This window comes from Diachasma alloeum, unplaced genomic scaffold (genome assembly GCF_001412515.2).
Source record: "Diachasma alloeum isolate Michigan unplaced genomic scaffold, Dall2.0 Dall_scaffold_00299, whole genome shotgun sequence".
NCBI classification, from domain to species: Eukaryota; Metazoa; Arthropoda; class Insecta; order Hymenoptera; family Braconidae; genus Diachasma; species Diachasma alloeum.
Window position 1 is genome coordinate 1,378,451 of NW_021680438.1, and position 16,001 is coordinate 1,394,451.

The 16,001-nt window shown below is 36.3% G+C and overlaps 2 protein-coding genes across 3 annotated transcripts; one reads left to right on the forward strand and one right to left on the reverse strand.

Annotated features, from left to right (window-relative positions):
• Positions 1 to 170: 170 nt before the first annotated feature.
• On the forward strand, positions 171 to 11,551 carry LOC107039420 (ras-related protein Rab-11A). Of its 2 annotated transcripts, none has more exons than XM_015259019.2 (5): positions 171 to 746; positions 4,117 to 4,312; positions 7,061 to 7,335; positions 7,431 to 7,587; positions 11,293 to 11,551. In XM_015259019.2, the coding sequence occupies exons 1-4, from the start codon at positions 707 to 709 to the stop codon at positions 7,565 to 7,567; spliced, it is 648 nt and encodes a 215-aa protein (XP_015114505.1). In that variant the 5' UTR covers positions 171 to 706; the 3' UTR covers positions 7,568 to 7,587; positions 11,293 to 11,551. The 2 variants fall into 2 exon arrangements, with proteins under 2 accessions (XP_015114505.1, XP_015114504.1); XM_015259018.1 differs by lacking the exon at positions 11,293 to 11,551 and adding an exon at positions 9,128 to 10,834.
• Positions 11,552 to 12,341: 790 nt separating this feature from the next.
• On the reverse strand, positions 12,342 to 15,756 carry LOC107039375 (vacuolar protein sorting-associated protein 72 homolog). Its single transcript, XM_015258948.1, has 2 exons — positions 15,231 to 15,756; positions 12,342 to 13,659 (listed from the first exon to the last, which is right to left on the reverse strand). The coding sequence occupies exons 1-2, from the start codon at positions 15,362 to 15,364 to the stop codon at positions 12,570 to 12,572; spliced, it is 1,224 nt and encodes a 407-aa protein (XP_015114434.1). The 5' UTR covers positions 15,365 to 15,756; the 3' UTR covers positions 12,342 to 12,569.
• Between the last annotated feature and the right edge of the window lie 245 nt (positions 15,757 to 16,001).

Here is a 16,001-nt window from a genome sequence, read left to right on the forward strand (position 1 = left end):
AAAGTCCACCCACTCTCACAATTGTTTAAACAACCTCCTAGTTCATAAAAAATCCGGGCGCTGCAGTCAGCTGGTCGTCGGCAATAAAATTTTGACGTTCCAGCCAGCGCATGCGCCCCCCGCCTGTCGCCGAATGGCGCATGTGCAGACAAAGTTAACATATTCCTAGGCTGCTGGGAGAGGGGCGTAGAAAGGAGGCCATATTGTACAGTTAAATTGAAAGAAAAGCAAAAAAACAATTTATTGTATTGCAATCGTGATACTCGTGTAAAATCACTGTAACCCACGGTATTAAATACCGATACGTGCATGTGTACGTTATTTTTGTAACATCAAATATCCGTTGCTATCAATCCCGCACTTCCAAAAAAAAAATAATAATTCAGTGAAGGAACAAAGTGTTTGTAGACCCCGAAGAAAGAAGACAGAGACAGAAATATCGAAAGAAAGAGGAAAAAAAATCTCGGAGCGGACGTTGGTGTTGGAGAAGTTGACAAGGAGAGAAAGAGAGGAATAGTCGAGGAAAATAAGGGGAGTGAGACCGACACCGAGTGCCCAAAACGTTTTCTTTCTCGTTCACAAGACCACAGTACTTAATTGTACATAAATACGTGATTACACTGAGTTTGCACGCTAAAAGTTAAAATCCGGTCATTTTTTTTTGGTTCGTCATCAGTCGAGAGCTTGTTTTCATCAGTGACAAGAGATGGGCACTCGAGACGATGAGTACGATTATTTATTTAAAGGTAAAGACCGCGTCTTGTTATACTCCATCCTATAGTCTGTCCTCTCCCTCGAAAAAAATCATAACCATAATTATCATTAGTCTTTTTTTATTCTTCTCGTCAGTAACGTGGCGTTAGTCATCCCATCCTTCCCCACCCGCTCTTATCCATCTGTTAATTCCATCATCAGGCCTGTGTTTCGTTCTTTATTCTCGTCTTTGACTTTACACGCGCATTAAAAAGCCAACGAATCATTGACATTGAAGTCAGCACGTCATGAGAACTGACGTTACGCCACGGGTGATGTGCCCCTCATCGCCAAGGCGGGCATGATTTTGCCGTTGTAACCGCTACTTTTGTCTCTTCGTCGTTGTATCAAATTATTTTATCCGCCTCTGAAAGTCCCCCCCACCGGTGGTTCCATTCGTATCAATTCCAATGACGAGGCGTAATTACGAATTCAATGAGAATTTTTCCTATTTGTGGAATTCTTTGGTTCCACTGGTGTGAAATTTTTCAGTCATCATTGACTAATTTGGGAAACAAATCCATGACAAAGTACTGCTGTTTGGGGTGGGCCTTTAAACTCCTAATTGGATGGAATTATTTTTCACTTGGTTTATGATCTTTGAAATAGAAAGACTGTCGCGGTGAACTTATTTGGGTTCTTGTGTGTTGTACCTGGTGTACATTGTGCAACATGTACGAAATGTCATGTGTGTATGATGATATCATCGTTGTGACACATTGGAGTTTGTTTCCTGCGTTATTCCTCCCATTCTCGCAATTTCGATTTCTTTCGTTGGATACGGTATCGCACCGGAAGTATCAAATTTTCGATTCATCTTGTTGCTCAGATTTGCACGGTGTTATGTATTGCATAATTATGTGTGTGGAGTCCCAGCGAATGAACAGGTTAGCGAGGCACGTGGTCTAACTTATGTTGTAAAATAATGTTTTCAGAAATTTTGGAGGATGTTTATTCAAAACCGCAAACACTCGGTGTTTTTATTTTTTTCAATTGAGCGACAGAGTAATTTATTTTTTTCTTTGTTGATTAAAATCAGTAGCGAAGTGGTGAAACGGCTAAAGTAGCTCTACCCTTCGGCCGGGCTACGCTATACTTTTGGATATTTTCAGTTTTTAAATTTTTCAACTAAATTGCATGGAAAAAATTTGAAAAAATTCATATCCAGTCAGTATTATCTAAATTAAATTTCGCAAAATACTGATATTTTTTCAAACATTTCCCTCTTATAAATAAATAATAAAACTTGTTTGCAAAACGGTGGATTATTTTTTATGAGGTGTCAAAAAAATTCTTGATTTTTTCACATTTAATGAAAAAAAATTCAGATTTTAATATTTGATTACAATGGAAATGTTGATTTTCACATAAGACACTGGGCCAAATCATGATTTTTAAACATTTCTTCTTTGAAAAACCAAAACGATAATTAAATTGAGAAAAAAATTAGAATTCCGAATCTAATCGACTTTTTTGCAACTTTTTTGCAGTTTTCAATAATCTTTGAATTTACTGTCAGGGTAGAGTTACTCTAAAGTCGAATTAACACCCAATTGAGTTTTTGAGGAATATTTCCGAATCTAAGGGAGATAGCGATATTTTCATAATTACATTTGTTGTAGCCCTCGATAGGCTCTACAACAAAGTTTATAATACAAATTTTTCTATCTCCCTTAGATTCCGAGATATTCATTGAAAACTGGTCAATAGTAAAAATTGACTTGTACCGTTTTATCACTTCGCTACTGACATGTCGATTCATCAGTCCGAGCGCATTATTCACAAATAGAATAGATAATGTGGGCCTCAAAGTTTCAAATATCTGCATTATTTGCTGAAGTATCCCAGATTTTTGTTTGACCATTGCATTCCGTATATTCTGTTGCACGTCAGCTTGTAAATCACAAGGGCCAGTTTACAGTCTGGCGTGCGACAATAGTATATTTTTCACCACTTGTGCGTAAAGTGAAATTTTACGCACGCTCCGCGTGTGCAAAATTCCGCTTTCCGCAAATCTCCGCAGACGCGGAGCGTGCCGAAAAGTTCACTTTTCGTCACAGCGTGATGAAAAAGTGTTTTTCATCACGCTGTGCGAAAAAGTAAGTTTTTAGGCACGCTCCGCATGCCTAAAACGTCCCGTTTCCACCCATTGTGATGAAAAATATCGTTCGATACTTGTGGGAAAAGTGTTTTTCGATTCGTGGGATTATATCACTCGCCTTCAGCGCGTGCTATAAACCTCCCGCGAGCCAAAAAACTCTTTTCAGCACTCGTAACGAAATATACTATTTTGACCCGTGGGAGGTGTGTAACTCGGCGAAGGCGAGTGCTACCCTCTCAAAGGTCAAAGGACTCTTTTCCCACGAGTATCGCGCCCTATATTCCATCCCTATTTTTCCTCCGTGTGCGTAAAATCCCACTTTACGAACAAGCGATGAAAATTCCACTCGTACTTTTTGGCATGAGGTGAACGTAGCCGCAGTGTCAAAAATAGTACATTACATGCCCGAGCCTTGGAAAACAGATCACCGTTCCCCACGTGCAAGATTGCCTTCCGAGCCGAAGGCGAGGATGACAAGCACGTGGGGGAGGGTGATAGGTTTTCCATGGCGAGGTGTGTATTAGTATATTTCGTTACTAATGAGTGCGGAAAAGTGTTTTTTGGCTCGTGGGAGGTTTATAGCCCGAGCCGAAGGCGAGTTGTTCGATACTCGTTTCCCACGAGTATCGAACAATATTTTTCATCACAATGTGTGGAAAAGGGACGTTTTAGGCACGCGAAGCATGCCTAAAAAGTTACTTTTTCGCACAGCGTGATGAAAATTAATTTTCGTGTCGAGGGACCTGCAAACCGCCAATTTCAAACGAAAAGGAGAAGTGTTTTTTGACCCGTGGGAGGTGTGTAGCTCGCCGAAGGCGAGTGCTATCCTCCCGAAGGTCAAAGAACTCTTTTCCCACGAGTATCGAACCCTATATTTCATCCCCATTTTTCCTCCGTGTGCGCAATATCCCACTTTACGAACAAGCGATGAAAGTTCCACAATCTTCCTCAAACAAAAAAAAATCCATCTTCGAAAAATGGATAAACGTGAATGAGAGTGAACTGATAAAAGAATATTTTCCACTGACGGAATATCTGGAATAGTAATTTGAAAAATGTCGGTTGATTGATACACGTGTAGGAAGACTTTGATTGTCATACGGTGAACCTACTGGCCTTGTTTGAGGAGCCACGGGGCACCCACTGATGTTCGTTGATCGCTCAATTTGAATATCCAATGCATATAATTTGTCATGGACGATGGTAAACATGTTCACTGGAACCGTCAATGGGTACTTAATGCCGGGTATTTTTGGTTACAGTGGTCCTCATTGGAGACTCCGGTGTAGGTAAGAGTAATCTCCTGTCGAGATTCACTCGTAATGAATTCAATTTGGAGTCCAAGTCTACCATTGGCGTGGAGTTTGCAACACGCAGTATACAGGTAGATGGAAAGACAATTAAGGCCCAAATATGGGATACTGCTGGACAAGAACGTTATCGAGCTATTACCTCTGCGTGAGTACTTGAATTTTTGGGGGAAACGAATTATCGACCTTGAATTTTGATTATTTGGGAGATTCTTCCATTTATTTGTGGCGTTAATGAATCCATAATCGATACTAAAGGACGGTTATCTGTTTTCGAGTGGGGCAGGCCCTGCGATTAAATAGGTTTTCAAAATGTTACATTTTTGTGATCTTTTTCTAAAAAACAACCACAAGTGTTTGCATTTCACTGGGGATGATTGTTGAATCTATTTTTGAATACATTTCGTTCAGACGACTGGGGAATAGTTCCTTGCGCTGTTAGAAAATTACTTTGGAAATTTCTAATATAAAATCATGAAATTTTTACCAACACTAATTTACATGACATTTCCATTCATGTTGTTATTGACGAATCTGTGAATTTATGGAATATTGAACTAAATTCCTGTTTTCATGTCCATACGGCAGGGAATAATTATTGTACACTGTGAAAATTTAGGCAAATATTGTTCTCAATTCTCAATCTATTGCAATTTCAATAAAATGTAACGTTCGATATTTACAAAACGTTTGAGCATTCAAGTTGTCATTGAAATATTAATGTCCAAAATTGAAAAGAATTCTACGAACGATTTGAATTTAAGTTGAATTGATATTCACAATATTAAAAATCAGACGGCAGGGTGCTTATTAATTAGAAAAAAATTGCCAATTCTGAAAGTCTTATCTAATTAATTGAATAACAGCAGAGACGATTTTTATGAAAATTCAGTCGGAGTAGAGTTACATTAAAATGCATTGATAGTAAAAAAAAAATTAATCCTATCATTTGTGTAGAAGAAATCTAGGAATTTTCAAAAGATCTACATTTTTTATGTTTTTTCACATGTTTTTTACGAAAAGAACAAAAAATACACTGAGATCATCGAGTTCAGACTCTAATCAGGTTTCACTATCATGAAGATGCATCGATTACCCACAGAAACATTACAATCGAACCGTTCGATCAAGAGAAATCGTAGACCAAAATTTTGGTCCCATACGCACATACACAAACGTAGAAATATCTAAAAACGTCGTAGAATAATTCTAGAGGTCAAGGAACGTAGAGCTATGACGAAATACCCACATTCGATTATCGGGGTCATTACAATAACCTCTTCCCTACCGATCAGGAAGTTAAAAATTCATGCTGCTGTTACTTCAATTTCAGGAAGTTTATAATAGGGTAAAGGACAATTCAATGCAATTTTGCTCATTTTGCTCGTTAGAAGATTATCTATTGAGTTAGAAGATTATCTATTGAGTTGTTTGCAGCTCATTGTTCAAATGAAACTATAGATTTCCTGAAGATTAATTAACAAAAACATTGCAAGTAGTGGAACGAAATTAATCCCAGTCATGTAGGCTCGGACACTATTAATTTATGACATTATTAATTTCAAAGAGTGCTGATTCAATATCGAATCGTAATATTTCGCTTAAAATCTAAACTTTCTCAGGCTCTGGAAACCAAACACAGACAGAAAAAAATGACAATTAGTCCCGAATATAATTCAAAACGATAATAAATGTGGATCAAAATGTAACGACCAGCACTTGATAAAAACGACATATTTTATAATAAAACAATCGTAAAAACTAGGAATTTTGCCTTGACGATTTTAGTACATTGTAAGAAATAACTGAAGGAGTTTTCACGATGAACGTGTTGCATACAATGCTTACATTCGGAAGGAAAAATATGATATTATTTTTGTTATTGATCGACCTTTAAAAAATAAGAAAAATACAAAAATATTTGAGTTTAATAATTCAATTATTCTTTGTTTCGTTATTTGGACTTCAAATAATTTTTTTCTGCTAATTAAAACATTCTTGAAGGTATCAAAGCCATCATATCCCCATTTAGATGATTCTTTTATTTTAGATCCTGATTTTTTTTAAATAGCACATTCGAACTCCTAAGCCAAAATTAAGTATCCTGACACAAAAAATAGGAAAATTCGGATTTGACAAATATAATGCTTGCATTCGGAAGCAAAACTATGATAACCGAAGGAACCAATTTTATTGCAAAGACTATTCTCGCTTTGGATAGGGTGAACAGGTCAATAATTTCATTTTTCAATAATATTACTCGTATATAAGCATGTGATCAATTTTTTTTCCATTAATCGACATTTAATAAATAAAAAAAATATGACCCAGACGTCCAGAAATTGGGGGTTTTGGGTGCATTCAACTATTTCTTAATTTAATTATTCTTTGTTTTATTATTTTGACTTCAAATAATTTTTTTTCTGCTAATTAAAAAATTCTTGAAGATACGGAGGCCATCAAATTCCCATTTCGGTGATTCTGTTATTTTAGGTCCTCCTACGAAACTCGAATTTCCCTTAATCGTCCAGCAATTGGCCTGTTCTCCCTACCCTTAAAATTGTTTTTTTCGTTATTTGTGTACGTCCACGTGAGAAGGACCCACTTTGTCGCATTTATTTTGCGAGATATTCACGTTTTTGTGTTCACACCTTCCATTTAAATCAATGTTAAAATGATTTTTTGATCTTCTATACCGACGTCATTTTTCATACTATTGTGTTAATTTTGGGCTCAAAATGTGAGGAATCTCACTAAGATTACCGGAATATACGTAACTCCAAACCGACAAAGTGGGCCTTTTTTATGCAGATGCCCACATTTAAAGGTAATCCTTAACACCAACACTGATGTAATTCAAAAGCAATTGTTAATGATATTGTAACAAAATATTTAGATATTATCGAGGAGCTGTTGGTGCACTCTTGGTCTACGACATAGCAAAACACTTGACGTATGAGAATGTAGAGCGATGGCTGAGGGAATTGCGAGATCATGCTGATCAGAATATTGTTATCATGCTTGTCGGTAACAAGTCCGACTTGAGGCATCTACGTGCAGTGCCAACTGACGAGGCCAAAGCATTCGCCGAAAAGAATGGCCTCTCCTTCATTGAGACATCGGCACTTGACTCCACCAACGTTGAGACGGCCTTCCAAAATATACTAACCGGTGAGTCATGCTGCCATCGATTTGATTAATCAATTGAACAATTTGAACGAAAGAGTCAATTAATTGGGACTAATGAATCATCTTTATTTTTGCAGAGATTTACAGAATCGTATCGCAGAAACAGATAAGGGACCCACCGGAGGGCGATACAATCAGGGCACAAAATGTTGAACCCATCGATGTTAAACCAACAATGAGCTCCGATGGAATGCGCAAGCAATGCTGCCAGTGACTCGCCGCACTGCTTACCACGTGAGTGTCAAACATATGACTCTAATTTCACTAATATTTGGGTTTAAAAAAAGATAATATCACTGAGAAAAAAAATTCTACACTGAGAGAAAACCAAACAAGCTCTCGAGCGAGTTTTGTTTGAGTCAACAAAATCGCTAGCTGAACATTACCAAAAAAGAAATTGTTTAAAAATAACAAATAATGGATGTAATAATGGGTGTAATGTGTACCTTGAAAACATCTAAGATTTGACCGAGTAAAATAACCCGGGGTAATAAAGAATATGAATATACCAGTCGAAATAACATCCCTCATTGTAAATTGTTTAAAAATGTTCTGCATTTCCGCCAATTTTCACGGTTTTTGTAGATTTCTGGCAAACTATCGATCGGATTGACGTGAAAAAATATGCCGTTCTTGCGTTTCATTACAATTCAATAGGTAACTCACCAAGTTTCACGGTGCAACCATTTTTCTACGTTTTCTCTAGTTTTCGAAAGATTTACAAAAGCTTAGAAAAAACGCAGTAAAATGATTGCACACCGATGAAATTTCGTGAGTTATTGAATAATAATAAATCACATAACCCGTATATTTAGCACGGCAATCTGATCGATAGTTTAACAAAATCTACAAAAATAAAATGCGTCGTATAAAACGAACTTTTTTCGCAAGCAAACTATGCATGGAAGTATCGAATAAGTAGTGCAGACTAGAATGAATAAGTAGTGCAGACAGATCATAGCAATTTTTTGAATCAACTAAATCCACTTTTGCCACAAGACTTTGTCAGTTCGAGACAGACTTCAAATGGTCAGCATTAGATTTTATTTTTGGGGTAATTTTTAACTTGCAATTTTTTTGGTTCAAAAACCGAGAAATTTTTCTTTCTCGGTGTTGAAGTCATTGCACTGAAAATGATAAACTCGCTACTTAATTTCAGAAGAAAAAACCCTACTATTTACTATCGAAAATTTACTTATCTCAAGTGAGAAAAGTTTATCTAGATTATGATACATTTCTTGCAAATTTTTATCAAGTGCCAGTTCCTCTGATGTTTAAAACAATATCGTCATTGAAAATTCACGATTTGATATAAAAATCGATAGAAACTGCAAATTCCTTTTATTTTACTTTAAATTCAGTAGCGAAGTGGTAAAACGGTACAAGTCAATTTTGACTATTGAGCCGTTTTCAATGAATATCTCGGCATCTAAGGGAGATAGCAAAATTTTTGTTATAACCTTTTTTGTAGCGCCAGCTGAGAGCTACAACAAATGTAATTACGAAAATTTCGCTATCTCCCTTAGATTCCGAAATATTCCTCAAAAACTCAACTTGGAGATAAGTCGACTTAAACCGTTTTACAATTTCGCTACTGAATTCATGATTTCTTCTCCCCTAAATTAAAATTAAGATCCCCCTCCTAGAAATTACTCCTAAACGCTCTATGAAATTTTTAATTTTTTCCAACACTGTTCATCATCTCTTCCATTTATAAGTTAAATGTAAACGATTATTACCATTCCTAATCAACAATATTATCCTCATTAAACAGAAGCAGTAAAATGGGGGGAGATTGCAAGAAAGTGATGGCTGGTGATAGATACTGCAGGTGCGTAACAGTACGAGAACTAAGACTATGTGTGCGGGCCTGTACTCTCGTATACTAGGAGGATTCAGTTTTATTTTTGTTTAATTAAATAATTTTTCTTCGCCTGAATTTCAAACATCCGGGGGATGGCTGCGGACTTGTCGATGAAATGAGGACACGAAATACCCAAGTTAAAAAAAAAGAAAACCAAAAGTAAATAAAATCATTAAATTCATGGACACATTCCCAAAAATCATGCAAACGAACTAATGCATAAGTCGACATCTTGAGTAAAACAGAATAATAAAACGATCCCAGAAGATCACTTGTTAACACGTACTTTCATCCAGTGTCCATAGAGATATTAATGATTAAAAATGTTTTTAATACCCTCGCATTCTCCCCAGAACTCTCAACATTCTGTACATGAATATGTACACGAGAAATTAAATCACGTATACATACTTCATGCATGCAGACTCACACACATAGAACACAGCAAGCGTACACGACATCAACATGAAGGATGAGAGACAAAAAATTGAAAAAAAAAATTGATAAAAATAAACACTGAAAATACACAAACACATGAATATATTACGTTATGGTAATTAAATGTTGTATTACCGCTTCTTTGTAATACATATACAATTATTCTTCTCTACGCATAGTGTGACCGTGACTTATATAAGCGAATTTGTAATAATATATTTACGGAATTAAAAGAAAACAAAATTGGAATAATAAAAAATGGGGGGGCGTCAACAGAAAGTGCATGAAGCAAAGGAGTAATAGCAGTGGAGGGGGATAATACTGAAATACGAAGAAATAATTGAAGTAATAAATGTGTATATTGCAGGAAGTAATAGAAAACAAACGAAGAGGGTTTGAGAAATGGTAAATTTCATTGATTAAATAAACTCTGAATAACAAGAACAAAAAAACCCGACCGTGTTGCTCATTGTCCGTCGCGCTCTCACGTAGTTTGTTTTTAAAAAAATTAAGAAAATGGAAAAAAAACATTAAAGATACTTCGTATATGTTATAGGCACCATGCTATCGTGCTTTTGAATCACATTGTTTTTATTACGAGAGGCTTTTCTTGTCAAGAGCTGTGCGAAGGAGTCACGAGTATGGAAAAGATAAAATTAATAATAAATGATGAAAAAATAAAATATATTAATAGTTCTTTAACAATTTGTCCTTAACGAAAAAAAATGGTGAAACAAACCAGTGGCCACAGGGGATATTATTTTGATTACAAAATTATTTTCACTTTATTAACAAAATTGGATGATTGAGGAGGAAAATTTATCATTAATTAATCTTAAGAAATTGAAATTAACTGAATTAACAGAGTTAGGCATCGACAGTCTTAATGGAATTTGTGAATGAATTATTTAGCTTCCGAACAGTGCGCGAGAGATTACAATATGAGAGTTCATAAGTAGGATAATACTTCGGGAAATCAAACCACATGGAGTGTTAACGAGAAAAATTCAAGATAAATTCAATACCACATTATGCGTAATCCTCTAACTTGTATCTAATCCATCATTATAATTTCTTTATAGTCTTCGAGGATGAAATATTTTTTCTTTCTGTAATACGTACGATAGAGTAGATGGAGGAGACTGTGGCTATAAACGAAAGAAAAGAAGATATTGAACATTTCTTTTTTTTATTTTATTTCTAAAAACGATACACTAAAGAACGAAAAAAAAACATAAATTAAAGAATTATACAAATCTCATTTTTTACTTCATTAATTCCCTTCTTTTGTGTCGTCTATTTATGAATTTTGTCTGAAATTTCCCACTAAAGATCCTTAGGATTTGGGTCAAATCTTTGCACTTTCAGGTTTTTAGTGGAAATTATCAACAAATAGAAGAAGAGCTCTCCTCTGAATGGTTTAGAGAATACAGAGTCTATTTTGTAATTTTCTTACTCTACAAGTTAATTTCATGAGCGAAATTGGGTTATTAAAAAAGAGTTGAGCTGAACATTCACCTCAACAAATGAAGAATTTCAGTCTGCCAGAATAAAACCAGCGGAATGAGCCTTCTGTTTTCATTAAAAATTCGCAACATGAATATTTAACATCTCTAGAAAATTCTGTTCCATTGCAGTTTCATTTCCTGTCAACACCTGAAGATTAATGGACATCTTGAGAAGGTTCTATCAAAAATTTCTCTTGATGTCATCCAGGATTTCTCTAGTGTCATCAAAAATACCTCTGGATGATTCATTAGACAGCACGACAACAGAAAAGGAGGTTGAAAGAGGAGACAGTCTATGATCTAAAGAACAAAAACAAATTATTCTTTTGATTTTATTCCTAAAAACGATACTACAAAGACCATGAAAATCAAAGAATTATAAAAATCTTACTTCTTCATTTTCAATTCCAATGTTTTATTCTGAAAAAATGTCTTTGGATTGTTGAATAAATATTCAACATCTTTAGCAATTTCAGTTATATATCAGTTACATTTCCTGCCAACACCTGAGGATCGAAGGACGTTGAAGAATGTTGAGGTCTTATTTAAAATTTCTATTCAAAATTTTTCCTGCCCTCAAAACTATCTCTAGATGGTTCGTTAGACAGCAGCAAATGGTGTTGAAAACGGAAACTGTCTATGATTTAAGCAACAAAAACAAATTTTTCATTTGACTTTATTTCTCGAAACGATACCGCAAAACCAAAAAAAATCAAAGAATTGTATAAATCTCACTTTTTCATTTACAACTCCCATCTTTCACTCTAAAAAAATATCCTTAGAAAATTCAGTTCTATTTCAGTGTCATTCCCTGCCAACCCCTGAACATTAATGGCATCTGGAGGCTTTATTTTAAATTCCAATTCAAAATTTTCCACAGTCCCATCAAAATTATCTCCGGATGCTTCACTAGCCAGCACGACAGCAGAAAGGGGTGTCCCCAGAGAAGACTGTCTATGATCCAAAGACCAAAAACGACTTTCATTTCAATAGCGAAGTGGTAAAATGGTACAAGTCAATTTTGACTATTGGCCAGTTTTCAATGAATATCTCGGAATCTAAGGGAAGCAGCAAAATTTTTGTTATTACCTTTTTTGTACAACCGATTGAGAGCTACAACAAATGTAATTATGAAAATTCCGCTATCTCCCTTAGATTCGGAAATATTCCTCAAAAGCTCAACTGGGAGATGAGTCGACTTGAACCGTTTTACCACTTCGCTACTGATTTGATTCATCATCTACAAAGCAATTATATAGATCTCACTTCTTCATTCACAATTCCCCCTTTCGCACTACAAAAATATCTTAGGATTGTTTATTAAGCAGCACGACGTAGCACGACACAGTATTCGGATTGTGCTTGGAAGCAGCTGACGTTCCCAGATCAGTGGGAGTGTCCCCGAGCTAAGAAGTGGAGTACGCTGAAGCAGGTTCAAGTCGTACAGTGCTCTTCTGCACTCCCCCCTGTTGATACTGACGCCTCCACTCCAGCCACTTCGTCAACTCTGGGTTACTAGCCGCATCATTAGCATCAGCACGAGCCTCGAGTTGCTGATAATACGCCTCTCGCAGCAATCTGAATGTCTGAACATTCCTGTAAGGTAGATTCGTTATTGGATCTATGTACTTGGCTGGCAGTCTCGTGATTGCACAGAGGGACTTGAGGGTGGGCCTGGGCTGGGGTTTCCTCTTGAACGCCTTCTGGAACATCTTCTCAGTCTCGAAAGTTATGAAAGTCCTCTCGTATCGTTCGCCAGTCTGCTCAGCCTCGACCTCTGGGCCATTGACCTCCTCTGTCTTCTCTGATGAATTTGTTTTTTTGGATGAATCAGTCTCTTTGTCTGGTTCCTCCGATTTGCCGGACTCCTCTGGTGTTGATTTCTCAGGGTCGTTGGTGTTGGCATCAGAGTCACTGGGCTTTCCCTCGTCTCCATCAGCTGCTTTCCCCTTCTCTTTTTCCTTTTCCTTTTCAGCTAGATTCTTCAAAACCATCACAGGCATTGCCAACGACTGATAACGAATTATGGGGTGGGAATGGGTCTTCCTGACAGTCCTCACGTTCTTCTTCTCACTCTCCAGCTTCTGGTACTTCTCCAATGACTTCAGGTTAATTTTTTCAGTCTCCAGGGCTTCCTCGAGGAGCTCCTCCTGAGTGGGCTTCCAGTCCTCGTGACGACGAACTTTGACTTTTCTTCTCTGATCCTCGTTCCTCTGGCGTAATCTCTTCGCTGTTGCTGCTGATTTTGATGCTGTGGATCTTCGCAGCGACTTTCTCTCTCTGCTGTCGTTCAGGAATCTTTTGTCTCTGGGGGCTCTTGGTTTCTTCTCCTTCGGGGTTGACTGTGCCGGCGCTGCTGGCTTTGGCTCTTTGTACGCTTTTGTCACGAGTCTACGCTTCTTTTTGGGTTCGTCTTGTTCCTGGTCCGAAACTGGCTCGTCATTCTCGTCTATACTGAAGTCGGAATCCACCTCGTCTTCTGCTTCGTCCTCCATCCTAAATATAAATGATGACGTGATGATTTTTGGAAAATGGGGCTCAAGGGTACGAAGAAATTCTATTCATTTATCATCATTCTTAGTCGTGGTTATTACCATTTATTGAAGGTAGTTCAGTATCGGAAATGCGAGGTACTAATGAGTATTTAGATAAAACTATTATTTTAGTGTAGTATATGAAGTGTTCTAAAAACGAGAAGCCACGATGGACAGATCATTTATGTTACTGATGAGAACTATTTTGTTGGGAAAAGGTAATATAACTTTCACACATCATCCTATATACAGATTTTTGTCTTTCTTCACAAGCCTTCAGCCAATAAATCATATAGATTAATTGTCAAATCGTAAAATTTAATTGAATATTTGAAGCTGTCTAAGTGAATAATTAGTTTCGTATAGATTTGGATATTTCCACACATCAAATTTGTCCGTTGAATTGTGCAAGAAAATGTTTTTTTGAAAATTCTCCCCTTACAAATAAATTGATTGAAAAAATCCTTCAAATGGTTGAAAACTGTATTTATTGGCGTAAAATAATTACTGGGAAAATTTTGAACATGAAAAAATTTGGTACGATTTCAGGTAAAGATTTTCAAGGTCGTAATGTTCACAAATTAGAATTTTGGCGTTTTTTGAATCTTTTCCAAACGGTAACTTTCTTTGTCTTATCGATTCCAAAACGCACGAAATCTTGAGAAATGAATGATTTAAATCATTGCTGAGACATTTCCGATTAACAAAGGATAATATAACTCCCATTTCCCTCGTTGGCTTTTAGCCAATAAACAATGTAAAATCACTGTCAAATCGTAAAATTTCGTTCCACATTTTGGCACTGTCTCTACTTTATCACACAGTATCCTTGAAGGATGTATCCAAGTGCCTTTTTTAGTTTTGTATAGATTTGGATATTTTCATACATCAAACTTGTTAATTAAATTGCGTGAGAATTATTGTTTTTTCAACATTTCCTCCTTCTAAAGAAATTGATAAAATTCTTCAAATTGTCAAAAAAACTTATTTCTTTGACGTTAAATCGATTTCTACTGAAATTTAGAATCATTGTTTCCTGACTTTGAAATTAAGCCTCTTGAAAAATACAATCATCGCAACATTTTCAGTATGTTAGAGTGAAAAAGGGCTCAAATGAAAGCCCTTTCATCTAAAAATACATCTAAAAACATTGAACAGCATCCCAACGCAAAAAGTGTCGCCAAAGTAGCTAAATATCCTCAAATTAATTGTTGAAAAGCCTCAAAACACGAGGAATTCTGATTAACAAAGAATAATGTAGCACCCACTTCTCTCATTGACCTTCAGCCAATAAACAATACCAAATGATTATCAATTCACAAAATTTTGTTTGATATTGAAGCTTCTTCGAGCTCTCAACAATTTGAATAAGACAGTGGTAATAAATTTTGCCCTAAATAATTTTACATCAAGTCATCATCATATTATCAATCAAACAATTGCAAAAATGTAAGAATACAAGGAAAAAAAAATACAGATAATTGAATCCATTGCAGAGAAATCTCTATTGAAAAAAAAATAAATAAAACTCACATGTAATCATTATCCTGCTCCACCTCCTCAAATCCCCCGTACGTCGTTTTGTAGAATTCATCTTCCTCCTCTTCATTCAATAATTTTGCCATTTTATTGCCGGCATTGGCACGTCTCTCCCTCTGCGATGCCATTGTCCTTAATTTTTAATAACCTCAGCTGCAGTACTACTCGAAATCGACAATTAATTCGACAATTATTGAGCTGAGTTTCCTTATTAACCAAGACAAACGCCTGTAACTTCGTTATTCAAATATTTTATGTCAATAATTACAAAATCGATGTTTCCCAACGTAAAACCCTCAATTGTTGCTCTATAATCTACCACAATCAACCTCTCCCCACAATCACTGAGAGCTCGAGAATCCGAAAAACCCCCGAACAATCATTCGTCGAATCTGCTGCACTTTATCACCTCGTGTGAATAAATAATCCTCTTTGTCTTTTCCAAGTTGAATGAACCATTTCCCTCACAAAGCGAATTCCCATAAACAAAAACACGACTGTTTTCGCAGTCTGCTCTACCCAGAAGTAGTTACAAAGCCCAGATCGACTCCTCCCGTCCAATAATTCCTCGTTGTTCCCCGAATTCACAAGATAGCGCTGCACGACGCAATTTTTCCGTGCACTGACTCCCCACCGATCCAACAGATCCGATCAATTAGCCCCTCATGTATAGATATTCCAAATTCTTATTTTTTTCCTCATTGAAGTAGTTTTCAAGAAAATTGCGAGCTAATAAAAAACATTTGCTAGTTAGTACTTTTTTTT